This window comes from Hippocampus guttulatus, chromosome 13, assembly GCF_054856545.1.
Source record: "Hippocampus guttulatus isolate MCC_2025c chromosome 13, RoL_Hgut_1.0, whole genome shotgun sequence".
NCBI lineage: Eukaryota > Metazoa > Chordata > Actinopteri > Syngnathiformes > Syngnathidae > Hippocampus > Hippocampus guttulatus.
Window position 1 is genome coordinate 18931699 of NC_141273.1, and position 19457 is coordinate 18951155.

Genomic DNA, 19457 nt, shown 5'->3' on the forward strand with positions numbered 1-19457 from the left:
TTTTTTGCGAACCACGGTCTCTCGTGGCCAAAACTATTCACTGCCTCGTAACGAACAAAAAACAAAGTCAGCGAGAGAGAAGCCCGACCCGACCCGCGGGCTCGGGCGGCCCGATCTTACCTCTAGTCAGTGTCACCTGTCAGCTCATTGTCGTCCCCGTGCGCCGAATTTATTTCGATTTACCCACGAAACTATTTGTTGGCGGTGACGTAGGAATCCCGTCCCGCGAGGCTTCGGGCGGAGCAACGCGCGTTCCGAGGCATCGGGCGTGGCCACAAGCGTAATCGACACACGCCTCGATCCGCGCTTCGCAGATTTTCTTCCGGTTTACTCGGCACACGCATCGGAGCCTCGGCACAGTCGGGCACATCACTAGTGAACACCCCTTACATTACTCGGCACACGCTTCAGGGATTCGACCCGTGGAGCACATCACTAATAAATACGGTTTACATACTATAAACATGCTGGTACCCACATACAATTCCTAGGGGGGAGGCAATGCTCCATCACGGTTTTTCACTTATAGTGACCGGTCCGCCATCAACCGCGATAAGTGAAGGATCACTATAATTCATTGCTGGGCCACAGTCTCTTCCTTAAATACTTTTTCACCAAGCTCTCTCTGTTGGTCAATTGTTAAGTGTAATTTGCTTTCAAAACCTCAGCTCCAACTCCACTGTAGTAGTCACGCCTACAAAGTCAATTTGAGACACCTTGGATTATTACTGACTTTATCAATCCGAGAACTGTTTCTCTCCTGCATTTGCGTGATTCAAGATCACTAACGCAATTGAAGTGCTTTGCCATCACGCTCTCTTTTATTTCTCTAGGTCACGGGTGCCCAACCAGTTGATGGCGATCAACCTGTGGACTGGTCCCAATTCGATCGCAAGAAGTGTAGGGGGAGATGGAACCCCCCCCCCCCCTCCCAAAAATGATTTATGCATCTGTGTGTGTATTAATAATATATAGTTTTGTGTTAGGATGCTTAGGGTGCAGTGTGCACTATCAGTTTCACTTTCCCCCCTAAATATTTGAAAAATAAAATAAAGCAGGTCACTGTAGGCTAAAGGTGACCTGCTCACCGAAGTTGTCAGAGGTCAGCAATCTCTATTGCAGCTTCAGGGCTGTTGCGATATATACAGTATATATATACATGTATATATATTGTATCATTCAAAGTTGATTTCATCTGCAATTCACCAATGGCACTGGCAGCGAATGGGAATCTGGCACATCAGGAGAAACATTTTAAAACAGTACATGTGAGCTATGATAGTGATGGTGATGTTCATGCACTTAACTTGATGCAAAAATGTGTCCCATGCCTCCGCGTCAGATCTCTACCAAGTTAGGCCGTGATTTCCTTATCATAAACTCCTGTATCTACTTTATTTTTTTTTGTTTCATACATGTTAGGGGCCGTTATGGCTGTTGCTTATCATGGCATGCGCGGGTGTGTGCATGTGCAATAATGAGTCAATCGCAGGAGGTTGGTTGGTTGAAAAGTAGATCTTCTGTCAAAAAAGGTTGGACACCTTCGCTCTAGGTCTGGCAATGTGGAAGTGAGCAAAATAAATTGGTGAGTAATTTACCAGTACATCACTTTTGTTTGTGTCATAGGGTATTCCTGTATCCATTTACACATACCAATATACACATGCAAAATTAAATTAACATCTACAGTTATTCACCATGAGAAATAGCTGTACAACATGGAAATGCTTCTTACCATCTTTTTACTCCAGTAAAGCTTCCATTTTTTCTCTGCTGGCAATGCAAACATGCCAGCTCTGTGTTCCTCTGTGAGGTCCAGTTCATCCTTCAAGACAGGCGGAACAGAAGAAAGGAGCTTCATCGATTTTGAATGTCAAACACAGAGCAAGCATCGAATTGTGTACTCACCACCAGCTCAGTGAACATCAAGTCCAGCTCTTCATGAGGGGGCATCGGTAAGGTGGGCTCCAGCACTGCAGTACTGATATTCTCATGGAAGTGGGTGATTTCTGGTGCGTCATTATTCTTGAAACAGCAAGGAAATAAGGTGGCAAAGAGGTGCCCCTGACGATGTGCTCCCTGGGATGTCATGTTCGCTGCCACCGACTGATCAGAATTGCTGCCTAAAGATGAAATAGCAACGCTTAATGCTTATACAGAATGGGTTACCGTAATTTCCGGACTATAGAGCGCACCTGATTATAAGCCGCACCCACGACATTTTTAAGCCATACCTGTCTATAAGCCACAGGTGCCCATATTGTAACATGAGATATTTGCAAAGAAAGTCGGGACACAGAAAGAGGTTTCAACGTTTAATAGTATACCTTAACTCTTCTTTCCAAGTAATGCCTGAACATGGCACTCACACGGCTGTTAAAAAAAACAAAACATTGTTCCCTGTGGAGTAATGCTTTGTTTTAAAATGAAAAAAAAATACTCGCTTGCCATACCACTCAGTCAACCATTACTTCATTAGAGAGTGTCTGCCTTTCCAGTAGCTCCTATATTTTGTTCTTCTACTTCTTCCTTTCATAACTTTGCTGCTGTGAATTGGGAATTTCTCCATTGCGAGACTAATAAAGGCTTTCTTATCTTATCTTATTAGACTTTCTACCATGCACGCTTTCGTGTCAACTTTCATGACGATGTATTTTGGGAGGTTTTCTTTTGGCATATATAACCAGTCGAACAATACCATGACTGTTGTAGTGAATGCTGCCTTGTTTAAATGAAGCACTGTCACTTTAAAATGATCTTTGGATAATCTCGTGAGACTTGGATCACAAAGTGAAGTGAGAAGAACGATGAGCTGTGCTGAGTCAGACCTGATGTAGCTGCAATCGGCATTGTAACCTGGCTGATATTAAGAGTAAAATATCATTGCTTGGGAGTTTGAACGGTGTCACATGGTGGGTCATGTGAACAGCCGTGAAGCAGCGGAGTTTAGTTGTTTTCCGCGTGTTTCGGGCACATACAAGTGCTCACATGCCACTACTGTTATCTATTTTTGTAGAGTTTTCTATTTGTTCGTCCCATTTGACATAACGCAGTCTTTTATTTTATTAATGCTGTACATTTTCTTTGTTGAGTCGGGAATAAAGCCTTCATAAAAAAATATTTAGTGTTCAGTCAAGTCTTTCATTGACCCAGCCACACAGCTTTCGGATTGCAGTCGACCTCAAAATACTGTACAGGTGAAGTGCGCCCTCTCATGGCCGGTTGTTTTCACTGTGAGACATGATAACGTCTCATGGTTACCTTTTCTGCTTGAGCGCACCCTGGTGGCCGTTGGAAAAATATTTAAACAGGCCGTATCATCGAATAAGCGGCAGGGTTGAAAGCGTGTGACAAAAGTAGCTTTTTACAGTCCGGAAATTACGGTACTTTTAAAGACTATCACTTGGATATTACAGTCATTCCCTTCTTACGACATTCACAGAATTCATCGAGTACACCTGCTCAATACAACCAGAACAATATTTGCATCCCAAAATTTGCCTTTACAAATGCTCTTTTGATGAAGGGAGCGCTTGTAATGTTTCAACACGATGTCTCGGTCAGTAGAAGAAAAAAAAATGGTCCAGGGGGAAGTAAGGGGTCTATTGCAACTTGCAATTGATTAAGATGTGGATGTGGATGTGCAACAAACAATGGACCAACAATTTTCTTTTTACATTTGCTGAGCAATATCTTTATAGCCGAAAGCCAAATCAAATACAATGAATCTGCAGTAGTGTAACGCAGAAAACTTGACAAACATGATGAATGTGGGTGTGATTCTCAAACCACACCTGGAAATATTCCTAATTGCAATGGGTGCGTCTCAAGGTGTGGCCCGGCATGCTTTCAGCCAAATTCTGCGGTAATTTCCTTTCACGGTTTACATTTTTCAACACAGCGAAACGTCGCTGCTTTCTCTGCTTCTCAGCAAAAAATGTGATAACACACACGTTTAAGTGAAAGTTTTGTAATTTGCTTTTTAAAACTTCTCCTCCAGATCTACTCCAAGTTGTTTTTTAATTTTTAAAAACCACCAAATTAATGCACTGGGATTAATTGGAAACCAGTCCGGGTCTTTCCCCCCCTCCGCAACTTTTGCCCAAAGTCAGCTGGAGTTTACCCACAACACCAGTCGAGAAAACGGAGGGTGGGGGGGGGGGGGGTTTACTCAATAAAATCTTTCTCACAATTTGACCCTGCAATTTTTGTTTAGGTTATTTGTCCAATCGAGCAATTTTCTATTCATAGTAGAATGTAATAGTAATTTTGCCCAAGGAAAAATGATTCATAACAGCTCTCAGAAGGGTTAATAAAATTCATACTACCACATTTCTGCATAGCAAAGCAAAAGAGGGGAAAAGAGTAAACACGTGTTTTCTGACTAGACAGGCAGGTTGACAGACACACACATGACAGGAATAAATTACATGTGTTATGTTTCTGTCTGGTTACATTTGGTTTTGTTCCCCATGTGCCCTTTTTTGCCACCACCTGTCCTCGTTATCAGTGTGCCTTGTGTTTAACCAATCAGCTCCCTCAACCCTTCGCGCCTTGTCCAGGTGTTTTTCGTTGTCTCGTCACTTTGCTTGTATTTACTTTCCTGAGTTCTGTCAGTCTCGGTTGGGTCATTGTGAGTTGTGAGTATGTGTCTGTGTTCTCAGCTCCTGTCAAATAGTGATGGGTCCATGAGGCCTCGTGAAGCGTGTTGACACAATGACACACTGTGTTGATACTGTGTCGCTGACCACTGACACCTGCTGGACTTTCAAAATCCCTGCAGGCAACCCACTTGACAGACTGAACTGACTGATTTGATGTTGAAGTGTATACAATATCATTCACATCTATGCATTCATATTGTATCATGCAATATGTTTGAATAAGGTGATAATTATGTAAATGAGGATGCTTGTGGGCTTTGTCTTCACAATTTTTTATTCAGAAAAATAAGTTGCTCCAGTGTTTTGAATTTCAGTCTGTTGCGTTTCTTGCATGCTATTTCCCCTGCTCGTATGGCACTGGTGATGCCGGCGTACAGAGAAACTGCTTCGCGAGGTGGGAGAGATTTGGAAAAGTAGTGTGTTGGTCCTTCGATTATAACAGCGGGTCCTATGGCAAGCCATTTGAGCATTTATTCCAAATCCCTGATATCAGACATGAGTGTGTTACACTAGTTCGATCTCTTTCAGCATTAGTTCGACACTCAGCCACACTAGTGACACACTTTGTCGAACTAGTTGCACAGAAATCCTCACTAGCCACTCAGTTTTGGCAACTAGTGCCACTTTTGTCCAACTAGTGCTGACAAAATTCTAACTAGTGACACGTGGAAGCACACAAGCAGAGGGAACTTCCCAGCTAGTCCGCTTTTTTATGCCCTAGTGGCCCACTAGACCAAACTAGTGAGGTTCAAAGTCTTACTAGTTTACTCGTAAGATTTAAAAAGTGTTAACATGTTAACTAGTGAAACGTGGATTGTTCTAACATGTTAACTAGTGGCCTATGATTTCCTGCACTTGTTAACTAGTGGGAGCTGAAATATCCAATAGTTAACTAGTGGAGGATAAAACATTGACTAGTGCACTAGTTTAAGACCGTTAAAGCCTTAATATCCAACTAGTGAGTCCAAAAATGTTACTTGCTCACCAGTGATGTCCCAAATATCCACTCGTTCCACTCGTGCGACATTTTGACTTCACTAGTCGAACTAGTGAAGTCAAAATGTCGCACGAGTGGAACTAGTCGATGTCACCCTACTCACTAGTCAACTAGTTAAATGGTCTTTTGATTTAACTAGTTAACTAGTGATGGCAAAATGTTCACTAGTACAACATGTACTATTGAACATTACTAGTTACGCTAAATGCTAATCAGGAGGCAGGACAGTGTCAGAAGTGAACACCTATTGGCTCCCTGATAAGAGCTCCACCCAGCAAAAAATTAACCCTGTAAAACCTGATTCTGAGCTTTCACAATTATTTACTGCCATTTGCGTAATATCTACAGTATACAGAAGGAATCAAGCAATTTTTACCAGTCAATGTATCTGTAGGTGATGTTTATTTATTATGTACACGGAGATAAAGGGTAATGGTACAGCTCTACAGTATCTTTCCACTTTTATATATGTATGCTCTACTAAATAAAATGAATACGGCACCATATACAGTAAATATTCTCTAGTACGGACTCGTGTTTGCGCTGTCCAATTTGTCCTGATAACAGAAATTCCTCATTTGGGAAATGAGCATGGTACATGTCCTTTATGAACCTGCAAGTATGTTGACAAAATGCACGTGTAACAACACAATCAATAAAATACAAAAATATACTGTCCAAAAACTGTTTATATAACAAAAACTGCAATACAGGTGTATCCCAAAAAATCACAACAGTAAAATACGTACAGTATTTTAATGTTTATTTTTTTCTGCCTTGGGAAAAAAATGTGTATTTTGGATTGTTTTGTTGGATGCATTCTTTGGTTTATGACAATGTTTGCCTGCGTGTCATACAGTTTTCTTGCTAGTTGCAAGTAACTGTCCCGTTGGTCACTGATGTCTGGTAAGTCTTGTGCATACTGAAGGATTTTTGTTGCCATTTGCATTGCTTCCTTGCTGGATGGTGGCTTGTCATCAGGAGTTGAATCGATGCCTTGTTTTTTAAAGTTTCGTAGATTTGCGTCTTTCCGACTCCAAGTGTCTGCTGGATCTTTTTAACTTTGTGTCCAGCCTGCTCAAACGGATGCATTTCACTCGCTCCGCTCCAGTCGTTACAGTTCTTCTACGTTTCGATGCGATGATCTACACGACGTAATTACAGTAAAACGCACGCCAATAAAAAGTCGCTTACACGTCTTCGTTTCGAATCTGATGAATGAAAACGGCGAAGCGAACACGTTTCTTCGGTCATGTCGAGTGGGTGCTGCTTTTAAGCTAGTGCCGCGTTCTCCAGGACGTAAGTGAATAAAGTTAAAATCATTCACAATTACAGTAAAACGCACGGCAATAAAAACTCGTCGTCGTTTAGAATCTGATGATCGAAAAACGCGAAGTGAAAACTTGTTTCAGCGTTGTGTATTTTCCGTCGCATCGGGTGGGCGTTGCGTGTATTTAAGCTCCGGCGGCATTACACCTCCATCCGGGTTACGGGTAGTGGAATATCCGCTTACGCAAGTTCCAGTAACACGTAATATCGTAGCCAAAATGTTAATGCATAGGTTTTTATTCCGGGTGAAGGATATTCCTTTCCATAGAATTCCGGGGATGGGAATATTTACTGTAATGCAACAGTTCTGCAACATATTCTCCCTAAATGATGATGTGAATTTTCAGTTGTTGCTAAATCAGTTCAGGATGCTACAATTTGTGGTGTAGATGCGAATTTAGGAGAGCAGGACAATATATCGCATTGCAATTGGAGCAGCAGCTTGGTTGATGATGTCCCCAAACCGGCTCATCTATTATATTTGTCGTGCAATACAACAAAAACGAGCACAATTGAAAAACAAAGGCTTCTTATATTTTAAAATAAAATAATTCACATGTTTACCGTTCTGAGGATTCTACAATCATGAATGAAGGCATTATTTACAGCAGGTTGACAGCAGTGTGATCGAGCAGATTAGATGGAGTAGAATTTTATTGGGGCTTCACCGATTTATTTCATACAATTCATATCCAAAACACAGTTGAAAAATATTTGATTGTTAAAATATTTAAATACAAGAACTATATCAAGAATTTAACAAAACATACACTGTTTTTTTTATTAGGAGAAAAGTCTCAAAACATCACAGATGACAAACGTTGTGCCTCTCCTCCTCCTGTTCTTCAATGAAGCTGATCACCCTGCACTCCCGTTAGAAACATCGTGCTGCTGAAGGTGTGCCGGCAGAATGGTTGTGATGCAGGAGGTGCTGTGGACTCTCCCAGAAATGAGGACCTAGTTTAGTTGTAGATCCAGTAAAACATAGTGCAAATGTTACATTATTTATAATGCACAGTTACAGTCTTGTGAATATTAAAAAATGTACTTCATGTAATGCAGGCAAGCAAATAATTCAAACGAACTAAGGCAGCAAACAGTAAGAGCAAAATCATGTGTCAAACATTAACTTTAACTCTTTTTTAAAGGTCAATTAGCTTGTGAGGAATAAGACAAAATGTGACTGTCAGACAGAGAACTGTCAGAGCAAACGGCAGATTTTAGAAAGTCCTGCCGAAATAAATCTGCACCCGGCTGCGACTGTCAGCGTTGAACTGCCGCCATTGCTGTCAAAGTCAGACACATCTCCGAAATCGTTGGAGCAAATTTTTAAGCAGGCTTCATCTTGATAAATTGACCACATATTTGACATTTACACAATAACTTTACCGCCTAAAATAATCGTAAAACAACATTTTGTGTAACAACAAGAGTAATATTTACCCCAAAAGCTTTCAATGCGTCTGAAAGTTTTCTCCTCCGTTTTTGTTGGGGCTTGGGTCGAAATGCATCATGATTGGCTGCCCGAAGTCCACGTATCTGTCGGACGTGCTCTCATTGGTCTACAATACAATCACGGATGAATAAATACTCAAAGGCAAGCCCTTTGAGTATTGTAAACAATTGTATTGTAAACAATTCACCGAGGGCACGGGCAAAGAATAGGAATCTAGGAGGGCCCAGGGAAGCACTTTAAAACGGTACGTGTGAGCTACGATAGTTAACAGGCTGCAAAAGTGCATCGCATGCCTCAGTTTCAGGGTTTCTCATCATGGCGTGTGTGTGTGTGCGCGTGCGTGCGTGCGAGCGTGCATGTGCCAGAGATGTGTTCCTCGAGGCCAAGGGGCGGTCCTCGGTCCCAAGGCCTCAGAGTCAAGATCTTGGTCCTGGCCTCGAGAGTCAAGTCCTTGGCCTTGGCCTTGGATTGCTGGACAATGAGGGATTAGAGCCTCGTGTCCCTTTGTCAAAAGACCGCTAAAATCACGAATGAATCTAATAAATTCCATCAAAGAAAACCCATACTGATGGATTAACTCTGTCGCTTTAAGAGGGGCGGGTCTGCCACTGACAGGTGACAGTTAGCGCAACGTGTAAAGAGCGGCATCACAGTTAGTTTCAATCACGGTTCGTTCTGTTCGTGATCGGCAGTTTAAATAGCGTGTAAAGCCTTTCTGTAACAGTGGTGTCTTTTATTTAGTTATTTTTGCACAGTCGTCACGTTTGTGCGGTCGCACCAGAATGTTTGTTTGAACCAAGTAATTTGCGTTACAACTGGAGTCAATAATGTCGGCAGTTCACTTCCGGGTTTGGCCGTTGGGATTTGGAGTCCTTTTGCTCGATTCCAGTTATGTTTGCTGAATGCTTTCTCATGTTTGGAATAATGAATATTGATAATACATAGTTTAAAATCATGGTTGATTTAATTATTTATTATTATTATTGTGAAGTTGAAGGTATTAATTAATGTAGTATTAGTGGTAGTGGTAATAATAGTCGTACTCAGAGAATGGTTAGAGATTCAACCATCTCGTTACCTCTGCCTCCCGCGTCCTAGACGCATAATTTTCCCACGGGATGCACAGTTCCAAACAATGTGCGTTTGTGGGACGCAAGGAAATTTCTCAGTCAAAACAAACAAACAAACAAAAAAACTATGGCAAGCCTGAGGATTTCACAGTAACAATCGTGACCGGTAGCGTATCGTTTCCGTGGCGTCATTTTCACGGTACCGAAAAATAGTTTAATTATAAAAGTCACCGCACTTGAATTGACTGTGTGGTCCACGCGATTTCGCTGCGCCGTATGTGTGTTTGTGATGTGGTGTGGTGTGTGAGTGTGTTTCTTCTAATTTACTTTCGTTTTGTTTTGTTTTCAGTGTTGGGGGTTGGGGGGGGGGGCACAACAGATGACGTTATGTGCGCATGCGGGTTGTTATTTTAGTCCGCAAACTGAGGAATCGCGCGGATGAAAGTTTGAGATGGCGGCGAAAAAAACTCACCAAGGTCTACTTGGATGATGCATAGATGGATGCATCCATCCATCTATTCATTTTCTGATCCGACACTGATTTTCTGATTGGACACTTGGGTGAAGAGTGGGTGGAGCTGTCAACTGATCATCAGCTGGCAGTAAATTGGTGGGGAAAGATGCTGGTCTGACCTGGGAAACCCCAAAATATTGTGATTTTGCTGGGAGCGTGTGGCAGAATCCCTTGTCAGAAAGAATTTAAACTCAAAACTCCAGCAGAGCTTCAACCATGTTGACTCAGGACCTTGTTAGTCGATGGACAGAATACGGGGCAAACTCTGGAACGTCTAGAAAATTATGATGAACGACGGCTTGAGCAAGGTGAGTTATCCGACACTCAGTTGTCGACAGGACAGTCCTTAAGTAGTGGCTTGATTGAGATGCAAAACTGGTGCGCAGCTAAAGGGAAACACCAACCACTCAGGTGGAACTCAAAACAAACACAGACAGAACATGACAGTTACAGTGTTGCAAAAGCGTGAGCTTGGACTCAACTATAGCATGCCCCTTCACAGGTACGTGCAATATTTGCCACAATTCCTTCCCTCAGTTATTTATTATAACTGTCACCTTGCGTAGTATATGCATAATGACCTGAAATGAGTCACAAAGATTTTTTTCATTAATGCGATTCTTTTCAAATGTGGGTGAGGCCGGTATTGGTTTGCAATGATTATGTGCTCAGCGTATGTGTAGGGCTCATGTTTTGACAAGGGTGTCGTTGTGCACAGATGAACTTGTCGTGGGTGTTTTTTGTTTGTTTGTTTGTTTTAATCAATACATCTTCGACCCTTGCAGGGAAAGGTTTTTTTAAGCCACTCTTATCTCGTGCATGGAGGTTAAACACAAGGGACCCGCATGACAAGAGATGCAGACAAAAAGGGAACAAAACCAAATGTAACCTAAAGAAAAACATAACAGAATAATTAAAGTAAGAGTTGGTAAGAACTATTCAAGTATATATGGCATCAAAGATGGAACACCACAGGGCAGTAGCATAAGTCCTCTGTTTTTTGCAGGAATAATAAATGGTGTTTTGAGGAACGGAGAAGGAGATAAGGGTGTCACCCTTTGCGGAGGATGGAGAGATTTGGAAAATAGGAAAGACTCAAGCATTCGTAATAAGTAAATTGCAAGAATCCATGAAAAAAGTGGCAGATTGGTCGTAGAAATGTAGAATGCAGATAAATTCAATCAACCATAGATTTGTCACGTTTGCAAGGTGGTGGTGGACCCCAAAAAGCGGGCAGGAGGGAGGAGCAGGGTGAACTCGAGAAACTGTATTAAAACAGAGAAAACTAAATCCAAAACGAACAAAGTCCAAAGTATCAAACAAAAAACATGACTGACGCTAAAACATAACAGTGACCAAAACATGACTGAAACAAACCTGACAGCAGCAAACAAACATGACAGGTACAACAACCAAACAATGACCTGACAATGAGTGGTCGGGCAGGAGTCCTTTTATACAACCAATTACACAATGACCAACAGGTGTACAGCTGCAGGGGGAGCCCCACAGTGCCACCCGCTGGTCCCAAACCGAATCATGACAAGATTATGGCTCTGTCGTGTACAGATCGGCAGCAAAACAGTTCCAAAAAAAGTTGGATGTAGTCCAAAATCAGGATATGTACAGGAGCACTTTTAACAACTCCTAAAACAGCATTAGAAGTAAAATTGGATATTTGTAGGAAACAGACGTCAGTTATTGGGCCAGTATAAAAGGACAAAGCCAGGATCACCCGGTTCATCAAGTTTTGGAACCTTGTTGGGAGAAGGAAAAGAAGAATTGTAGTAGTCCAAAGGTGCCGATTTCAATAATACCCCCGTTGATACTTGCCGATATATAGGATATACAAGAAATAGTGGGAGTAGCAGTGTTCACACTAGAATTCGATATTGAAATGGGTGAAAGGAGAGGAGGCATTTTACAGCCAAAATGTGAAACCCTTTCATGCACCCTGTAACCTGATAACAGGATAAGCTGTCCACAGGAGTAACTGCTGCCCTGAAAGGGTTAATGGAGAGGTTTCAGTGTTTACGGGGGAGATGGTAGCATTATTACTGGCAGAGGACAACAGACCATTATGTCCACTTTTATGCTCAGGTTCAAGTTCAGTGGTAACCAGTTTACAAATTAGTCATTCAGACGGCAGATCGGAAATAGGACTGGAAATTCAACAAATATTGTATATCCATCCATCCATTTTCCAATCCGCTTATCCTCACAAGGGTCACGGGGGGTGCTGGAGTCTATCCCAGCCGTCTTCAGGCAGTAGGCGGGGGACACCATGAACTGGTTGCCAGCCAATCGCGGGGCATACAGAGACAAACAACCATTCACGCTCACACTCACACCTAGGGACAATTTGGAGTGTTCAATCAGCCTGTCATGCCTGTTTTTGGAATGTGGGAGGAAACAGGAGTACCCAGAGAAAACCCACGCAGGCCCGGGGAGAACATGCCAACTCGACGCAGGGCGGCCGGAGCTGGAATTGAACCTAGTACCTCTGCACTGTGAGGTTGACGCGCGAACCACTGGCCTACTGGGCCGCTTATATTACTTTTATACATTTTTATTTCAATGCATGTAGCAAGTTGCAATCTGTTGAGCTCAAATAAATGCCAAATGTTTAAAAATAAATTGCTTTTATTTTTCATTAAGCTATTATAAACATGTTTTACATGATAGATCAGGGGTAGGGAACTCCGGTTCCTTGAGAGCCATATCCTGCTGGTTTTAGGTTCCTCCCTACTACAACACACCTGATTCAAACGATCACCTCATCAGCAAGCTCTGTCGAGGCCTGAACAATTGAATAAGGTGTGTTGGAGTTGGGAGGAATCTAAAACAGGCAGGATATGGCTCTCGATGTACTGGAGTTCCCTACACCTGCGATAGATAAAGCATAATGAATAAAAAAAATCACAATTACTTTGTTGAGTACTAATTACTTTGACAAAGCAATAACCGTGGTAGTGAGTCAATTACTTTTTGGAAGAAGTTATTTCTTAGTAAAATTATGATTACCGGTAAGTAACATGCCCAACATTGACAGTGACAAACAATCATTTGAAATGTTTTGCTCTGAAAGTTTAGGTCAAGAAGCACCCGGAAAGGGCTTCTTCATTAGCTATGCAGACAGTAATAATAAATTCATCATAAATAAGAACAACATTTCTAATATATATATATGTATATTGTGCGCTGGAAAAAATATATTCAGAAAGACTAATCCTAGCAAACATTTACTGACTGTCCTTGAGTGAGTCACTGAATACTCTGCAGCGCCAGTATTGCCATTGTGTTGATGACACTGAACTTTAACCAATCGGCTCCCTCAAGCCTTTATGTCTTGTCCAGATGTTTCTCGTTGTCTCGTCACTTTGCTTATATTAGGTTCCCTGCCATTCTGTTAGTCACGTTTTGTTTGCTACTTTGGTTCCTTGTAGTTTTCAGGACTTTGTTCGAGTACTTCAGTTAGTTTTTTCCAGTGTACTCCTGTTTGCATTTTTCTTAAAGACATTTTGGTCAGTCCACCCTGCTTCTCCCTGCCTCCCTGCTTTTTGGGGTCCTCCAACTGCCACCACGTAAAACATGATATATAACTTTCCTCTAAACCCCAATTTACTTAATTTAATCAGAAAAAGCTTCTCCGCACATCATATAAGCTTTTATCAATACCCCCCCCACGAAGAAAATAAATATATAAATACCACCACTGCACTCTCCCTATTCACTTGCCCCAGTCTTACTACATGCTTTAATTTTTAGAAACTCAAACACTTCAATTTTTAATGGATAATGGTCACTGCCTATCGTTGTTCCACTCACGACATCCCATTCACACACCACCAGCCAACCCATCTGAAGCCATTGTGAGAGTCATTGCTGACTCTAACCTGTCCTTGTTCCTTTCCCAGTATTCATACACACCACCTTTTTCATTTCTAATATCTCTTCCACTACGAGTCCATTGTCATCACTAAAACTTTCCCACAAAGTACTGTGTGTATTAAAATCCGCCACACCAAACCATCTTACCTTTCAGACATCTCATCATTTCCTCCACTCTGTGAAGGAACCCTCAGCTTCTTACATAAATTCTCCTAATTTATGATGGTAACACCACCTTCTCTGTCAACACTTCTCTTACTACATACTCCATCGCTATCCCTTCCCCCTTCACTCTATACCGCGTACTTTGACAAAAGTCGCACACCAACCCCCTTATCTATCTTCTAACACATATAACTCCATTTAACACATTCTCTAATGCAGGGTCAAGCCGAGTTTCTTGTGTACAAACGACATCATGTTTGTTTTCATCTTTCACCCCTCAACACTTTCCTGCAGCCTTCTTCTTTTAATCTCGTCTGCTTTTTTTTTGGGGGGGGGGGGGGGGTTTACCTGCTCACCGCAGTTTTTGACCTAAACCCTATCTAGAAGGAATTGAACAAGATATTCTGCCTTTCCTTATTTTTCTTTTCTCCTGTTTGTTCCATATGTGTTAAACGCTCAACATCGTCAATCTGTTTTTTATTCTTGAACCTGACAGATTTCAATCGCGTTCATCCGTACTTCGTATTCTCCTTATGTCACCCTGCGTTGCCGTCCACAATTACAACATTTCTAGTAGAGCTTTAACCCTGGAGAACCCACGGGGTCAAATTTGACCCCTATAAATTCTGCTACTCAAATGCTACCCTTAAATCCCAAAGGGTCAAATTTGGCCCTGATCCTAAATTAGGATTAAAGCATTAAATATTTAAAAAAACATATATTTTGGTGTTCAGTGAACATATAGCAGGCATTTAATGTAAAATTCATCATTTTCCAAAGAAGAAAACGGTTCTTGGGTTCTCCAGGGTTAAATCAAAAGAGGGGTACAACCAGGGATTTAGAACACACCGTGGAACCTCGAGTTATGAAAGACAATTTTTTTAACAAACATTTCAAGTTATGCGCAATTTTTTTGCCTTCAGTTCCATTAACGTTTTCGTTTTGCGGACCGGCTCAGCATGGATGAGCTACTCGCACTATTGAACCATTATTGGCTCAGAGCATAACTCATTGCAATAGTTGTGCTCTTTTGTTTGTTTGTTTGTTTGTTTTTATATCCTCTTCATTTGAACTCAGAATGACTTCAAGGTTACTATTGGCTGTAAAATGCCCCCAAAAACACCTAAAACTCAATGTCTGCTCCATGGCAGCAGAAATAAAAATGTTGTGCACGTGTGCGGCTGGAAATTCCGCTTACAATAGGTGAAGGCTATTTAACAGCATTTAGCGGATGAAACACAGGGGTAGGTTTCTCAAAAGAAAAAGAAATTAAATAAAACATTTTTATACATAATATATATATGTCATGATTCGGTTTGGGACCAACAGGTGGCACTGTAGGGCTCCCCCTGCAGCTGCACACCTGTTGGTCATTTGGTAATTCGTGCTTTAACAGGACTCCCAGCCCGACCACTCATTGTCGGGTCATTGTTTGCTCTTTGCTACTGTCATGTTCGTTTGTTCATTGTTGCTTTTTGCTGCTGTCATGTTTGTTTGTCATGTTTCTGGCCATGTTTCTGTTATTGATAGTTTTGAGCTTCAGTCATGGTTTTTGTTTGCTACTTTGGACTTTGTTTGCTTAGGATTTAGTTTTCTGTGTTTTATCAATCAGTGATGTGTTCCTCGGAGTCAAGTCCTTGGCCTTGGGTTGCCGGTCCTCGGACACAACGAGGGATTAAAGTAGTGATGGGTCCAGCGACACCGATGCGTTGATGCATGCGCCGGGCTCACAGAGCAAACCACGTGTCGGTGCATGTGCTGCTTCATTACGTCACGTGATTGACACGTGAACTGCACCGGCGCAGTGTGGACTGCATCGGCTGCGTTGACACAGTCCAGGCTGCGAATTGACACGTGAACTGCACCAATGTTAACTGTTGGTAGAACTTATGATGACGTGTGTTAAATTCTTTCGTCAAATTGATAGTAGATTACACATGCATCGTCTTGGGAAGAGGATGTCAAGCCACATCAATACTTACCTGTATTAATGATTACCAGTAAAATAATCTTTGCAGTGTGAGATTGGAAAAAATACTCTGATGATGCCACATGAGTACACCAGTTTTTGATCCATTTATTTTTTGGAATAAACCTGGAGTACACAGCTACTGATGCAATGTTCATTGTTAATGCATCGTTTTCAAACATTTACCCTTGAAACATTATACTTTTGAGTGTCAGAATTCTTGATTATGAAAATCAGTCAAAACAGAAAAATGGGTTCCCATGATGAACATTTACGGAACCCAATATGAGTTCCCGTGTTTTCCTATTGGGTAATCCGACGGAACCGAAAAACGGTTACCATGAATTTCCGAAATCCTCAGGCCTGCTCCTGAATTATTTAAATTTTTGCAGCATTTGTTTATAATTGTATGTATATGTTGTTGTTTGTATTATTATCATATGCAATTGAATAAGTAGACCATTTCAGAATTCGAAATTTGGGACTCTCTCAATGCATAATGGGACTCATACTTTTCTGATCAGCGAGTCCCTGGGACTCGCTGCCGGTAAACTGTAAAATTATCACTGCAGAGATTACCACTTTTTCTGCACTCAGTGATTGACTTCTATGCAAAGTCATTTCTCAACTTGTCTTCCATGCCACGTCATGCCTGTTGAGTGTTGATTTACTTCATATTAACTCATTGAATACCACCCCTTTTCACTGTAGCAACCCCCTCAATCCCTCACATTTCACTGAATTTTGACTGATTTGCAAGGCCCACAGAATTTTCTGTTCTATGGCTATATATACATGCAACCTGTCAAAAGAAAGGTGAGACTCTCTTCTTTCAGCAGAAAAAAAAGTTTGTTTCTAGCTTTCTCCGTTCGTTGGCAATCAGCATTAGAAAACTGCTAAGTTTGATGGAAAATGCAGATTTTCTGCAGAAATCCAGAGAAAATGAGCTTTTTGTAAAAGCATGCATTTCAAGCATCATTTCAAGTTTTACACTATTTTTTGCTTTTGTGGCAGCTCAAATACCTCAATAATGTGTTCCTCCTACAAAAGAACATTACAAATAATGTTTTTGTCGCAAAATAATTTATTTGCACACAACAAAACTATTGAACTATGAACAAAAGTGCAGCTGTGGAGAAGATGGTTTTTGGCTTCCATCCAGTTTGTCACCACATCGATTCATCCCACCACGTCCAGATGCACGACCTATAAATTATAGAAACGTTATAAATAAATATATAACGACGTTTCTATAAATTATAGAAACGTCGTTCAAATAAAAAGTTGCAAATATATCTTGCTGCAGAGTGAGGTACAATAATTGTATTTACCTTTCTTTCCACCACCAAAGCGAGCAGTCGTCATCTTTTGGCTTCTGGTTGGACAATCTGTAATTTATAGAAGTATGTACAATTACCACACTTTTATTTTTCTATTTTTTTTATTGTTGCTTTCCACTTACATTTCAACATCTCTCACACACACACACATACATGCTCGCACACTGCTATTTACACCATTCATTCCACGTTGCTCAGCATCCAATTTGAAATGAAATGGAATATGAATTTAACACGAGTGGTTTTAGCAGAGCTGAGCGGACCAAATGTGTCCTGTTTTTTTTTGTTTGTTTGTTTTTTGAAAACCTATGGCGACATGCAAGTCAGCGCATTTACGGCGCATATTTTCATCCACATCTACGAGACGCATCAACCGTACATAAATGATTAGTGTTACTGGCAACTTCATAGTATAGCGGGGAATGTAGCGGTGCATAAAAGTGACTGAGGAGGTATAAGAAGTGATGAAGTTTTGAATGGGAACTTGCAAGCTAGTCAGCAGTTACCTCCTCGTTCCAGCGGCTCTGGCGAGGACTCTCAGCTGCTTTCCGTTATGTCCAAAGGCACATATTCGTCCGACATCGGGATCCAAATCGCTCTCCAATTCATCGTTTTCGCCGTCGTCTTTACGAGACGATTCCAACGAATCGCTGACGTGTGCCCGGCGTCGGCCATGCGAAGCAATGCAGCCTCTTTGCCGTCATCGCTGGAAGTCGCCGGGGAGACGATTTGTGGGCGACGTGGGGCATCGGGAGGCACAAAATGCTCTGCCAAGCGATGATCGCTGACGTGGAGAGAGTTCATCTTCATCAGATGAACTCGAAACTCGGCGTGAGCTCGGGCTGCGTGTAGCACGCCATGTTTGTGCAGGCCGACGTTCGTTTGACGGGTGCCGCTTTCGATTAGTGACCGAAGCGTCATTTTCTCTTCCACACAAACACCATCTCATTTGTTGTTTTGTTTGGAGGACGCTTTTATACCGAAAAATAAATCATTTTTAATTAGTTATTTCCTTTTCTCCATCGTTGCTAGTTGCTAATGTTCCAATCCACTATCCACATACGCCCCTCCTTCACTGTACGCCCTTTCTACTACTTCTGCTGCGTGATCCTGGTTGATTTTTGCACCACTGCCACCCGATGGCCATTTTTTTGCTATTTAACATTGCCGTCAAGCCTAATCCTGTGGTGAGAAGTTGCATCGGACTCTCTTGCACCCTCCCCCATGAAAACACGTGATTGACGTATTAATACGTCATGGGGAGGGAACGGCTATGCGCAAATTGACGTATTTATACGTCAAAGGATGTAAATGAGTTAAGAAACTACTGCACTAATACATCCATCCATCCATTTTCCGAACCGCTTGATCCTCACTAGGGTCGCGGGGGGTGCTGGAGCCCATCCCAGCCGTCTTCGGGCAGTAGGCGGGGACACCCTGAATCAGTTGCCAGCCAATCGCAGGGCACACAGAGACGAACAACCATTCACGCCCACACTCACACCTAGGGACAATTTAGAGCGTCCAATCAGCCTGCCATGCATGTTTTTGGAATGTGGGAGGAAACCGGAGCACCCGGAGAAAACCCACGCAGGCCCGGGGAGAACATGCAAACTCCACACAGGGAGGCCGGAGCTGGAATCGAACCCGGTACCTCTGCACTGTGAAGCCGACGTGCTAACCACTGGACTACCAGTGTACTAATACATTAATTCATAAATGTATATCATATGCTTTTATTTTTGTTTTTCTCAGTATAAATAACACGTACCCTGACTGTTCTACTCTTTGAATAAAAACACTTCATTCAAGCGTTAGGAAATGCAAAGGGTTATGATGGAGGGGTGTTGCAAATCATGAAGACCTGCCAAGTGGTATGATAGCATTGTTTTATACATGTCCTCGGCTAGGCCTCAGCTTCAAAATCAGTCCTTGGTCCTTGGCCTTGGCCTCGGAGACAAGTCCTTGGTCCTTGGCCTTGGCCTCGGAAAATTTCTCAAGTCCTTGGCTTTGGCCTTGCGTCGGAAAATTTTCCAAGTCCTTGGCCTTGGGTTGCCGGTCC

The 19457-nt window shown here is 42.0% G+C and overlaps 1 protein-coding gene across 1 annotated transcript in view; it reads right to left on the bottom strand.

Annotated features, from left to right (window-relative positions):
• The window catches only part of daam1a (dishevelled associated activator of morphogenesis 1a), a 90986-nt gene that overhangs the window by 68199 nt on the left and 3330 nt on the right, over positions 1-19457 (bottom strand). Inside the window, exons 2-3 of the mRNA XM_086127343.1 lie at positions 1909-2123; positions 1736-1825 (exon numbers count right to left, since the gene is read on the bottom strand). Of these exons, the coding sequence (XP_085983469.1) occupies positions 1736-1825; positions 1909-2091 (273 nt within the window). The 5' untranslated portion in view covers positions 2092-2123. The remainder of the gene's footprint in view (positions 1-1735; positions 1826-1908; positions 2124-19457) is intronic.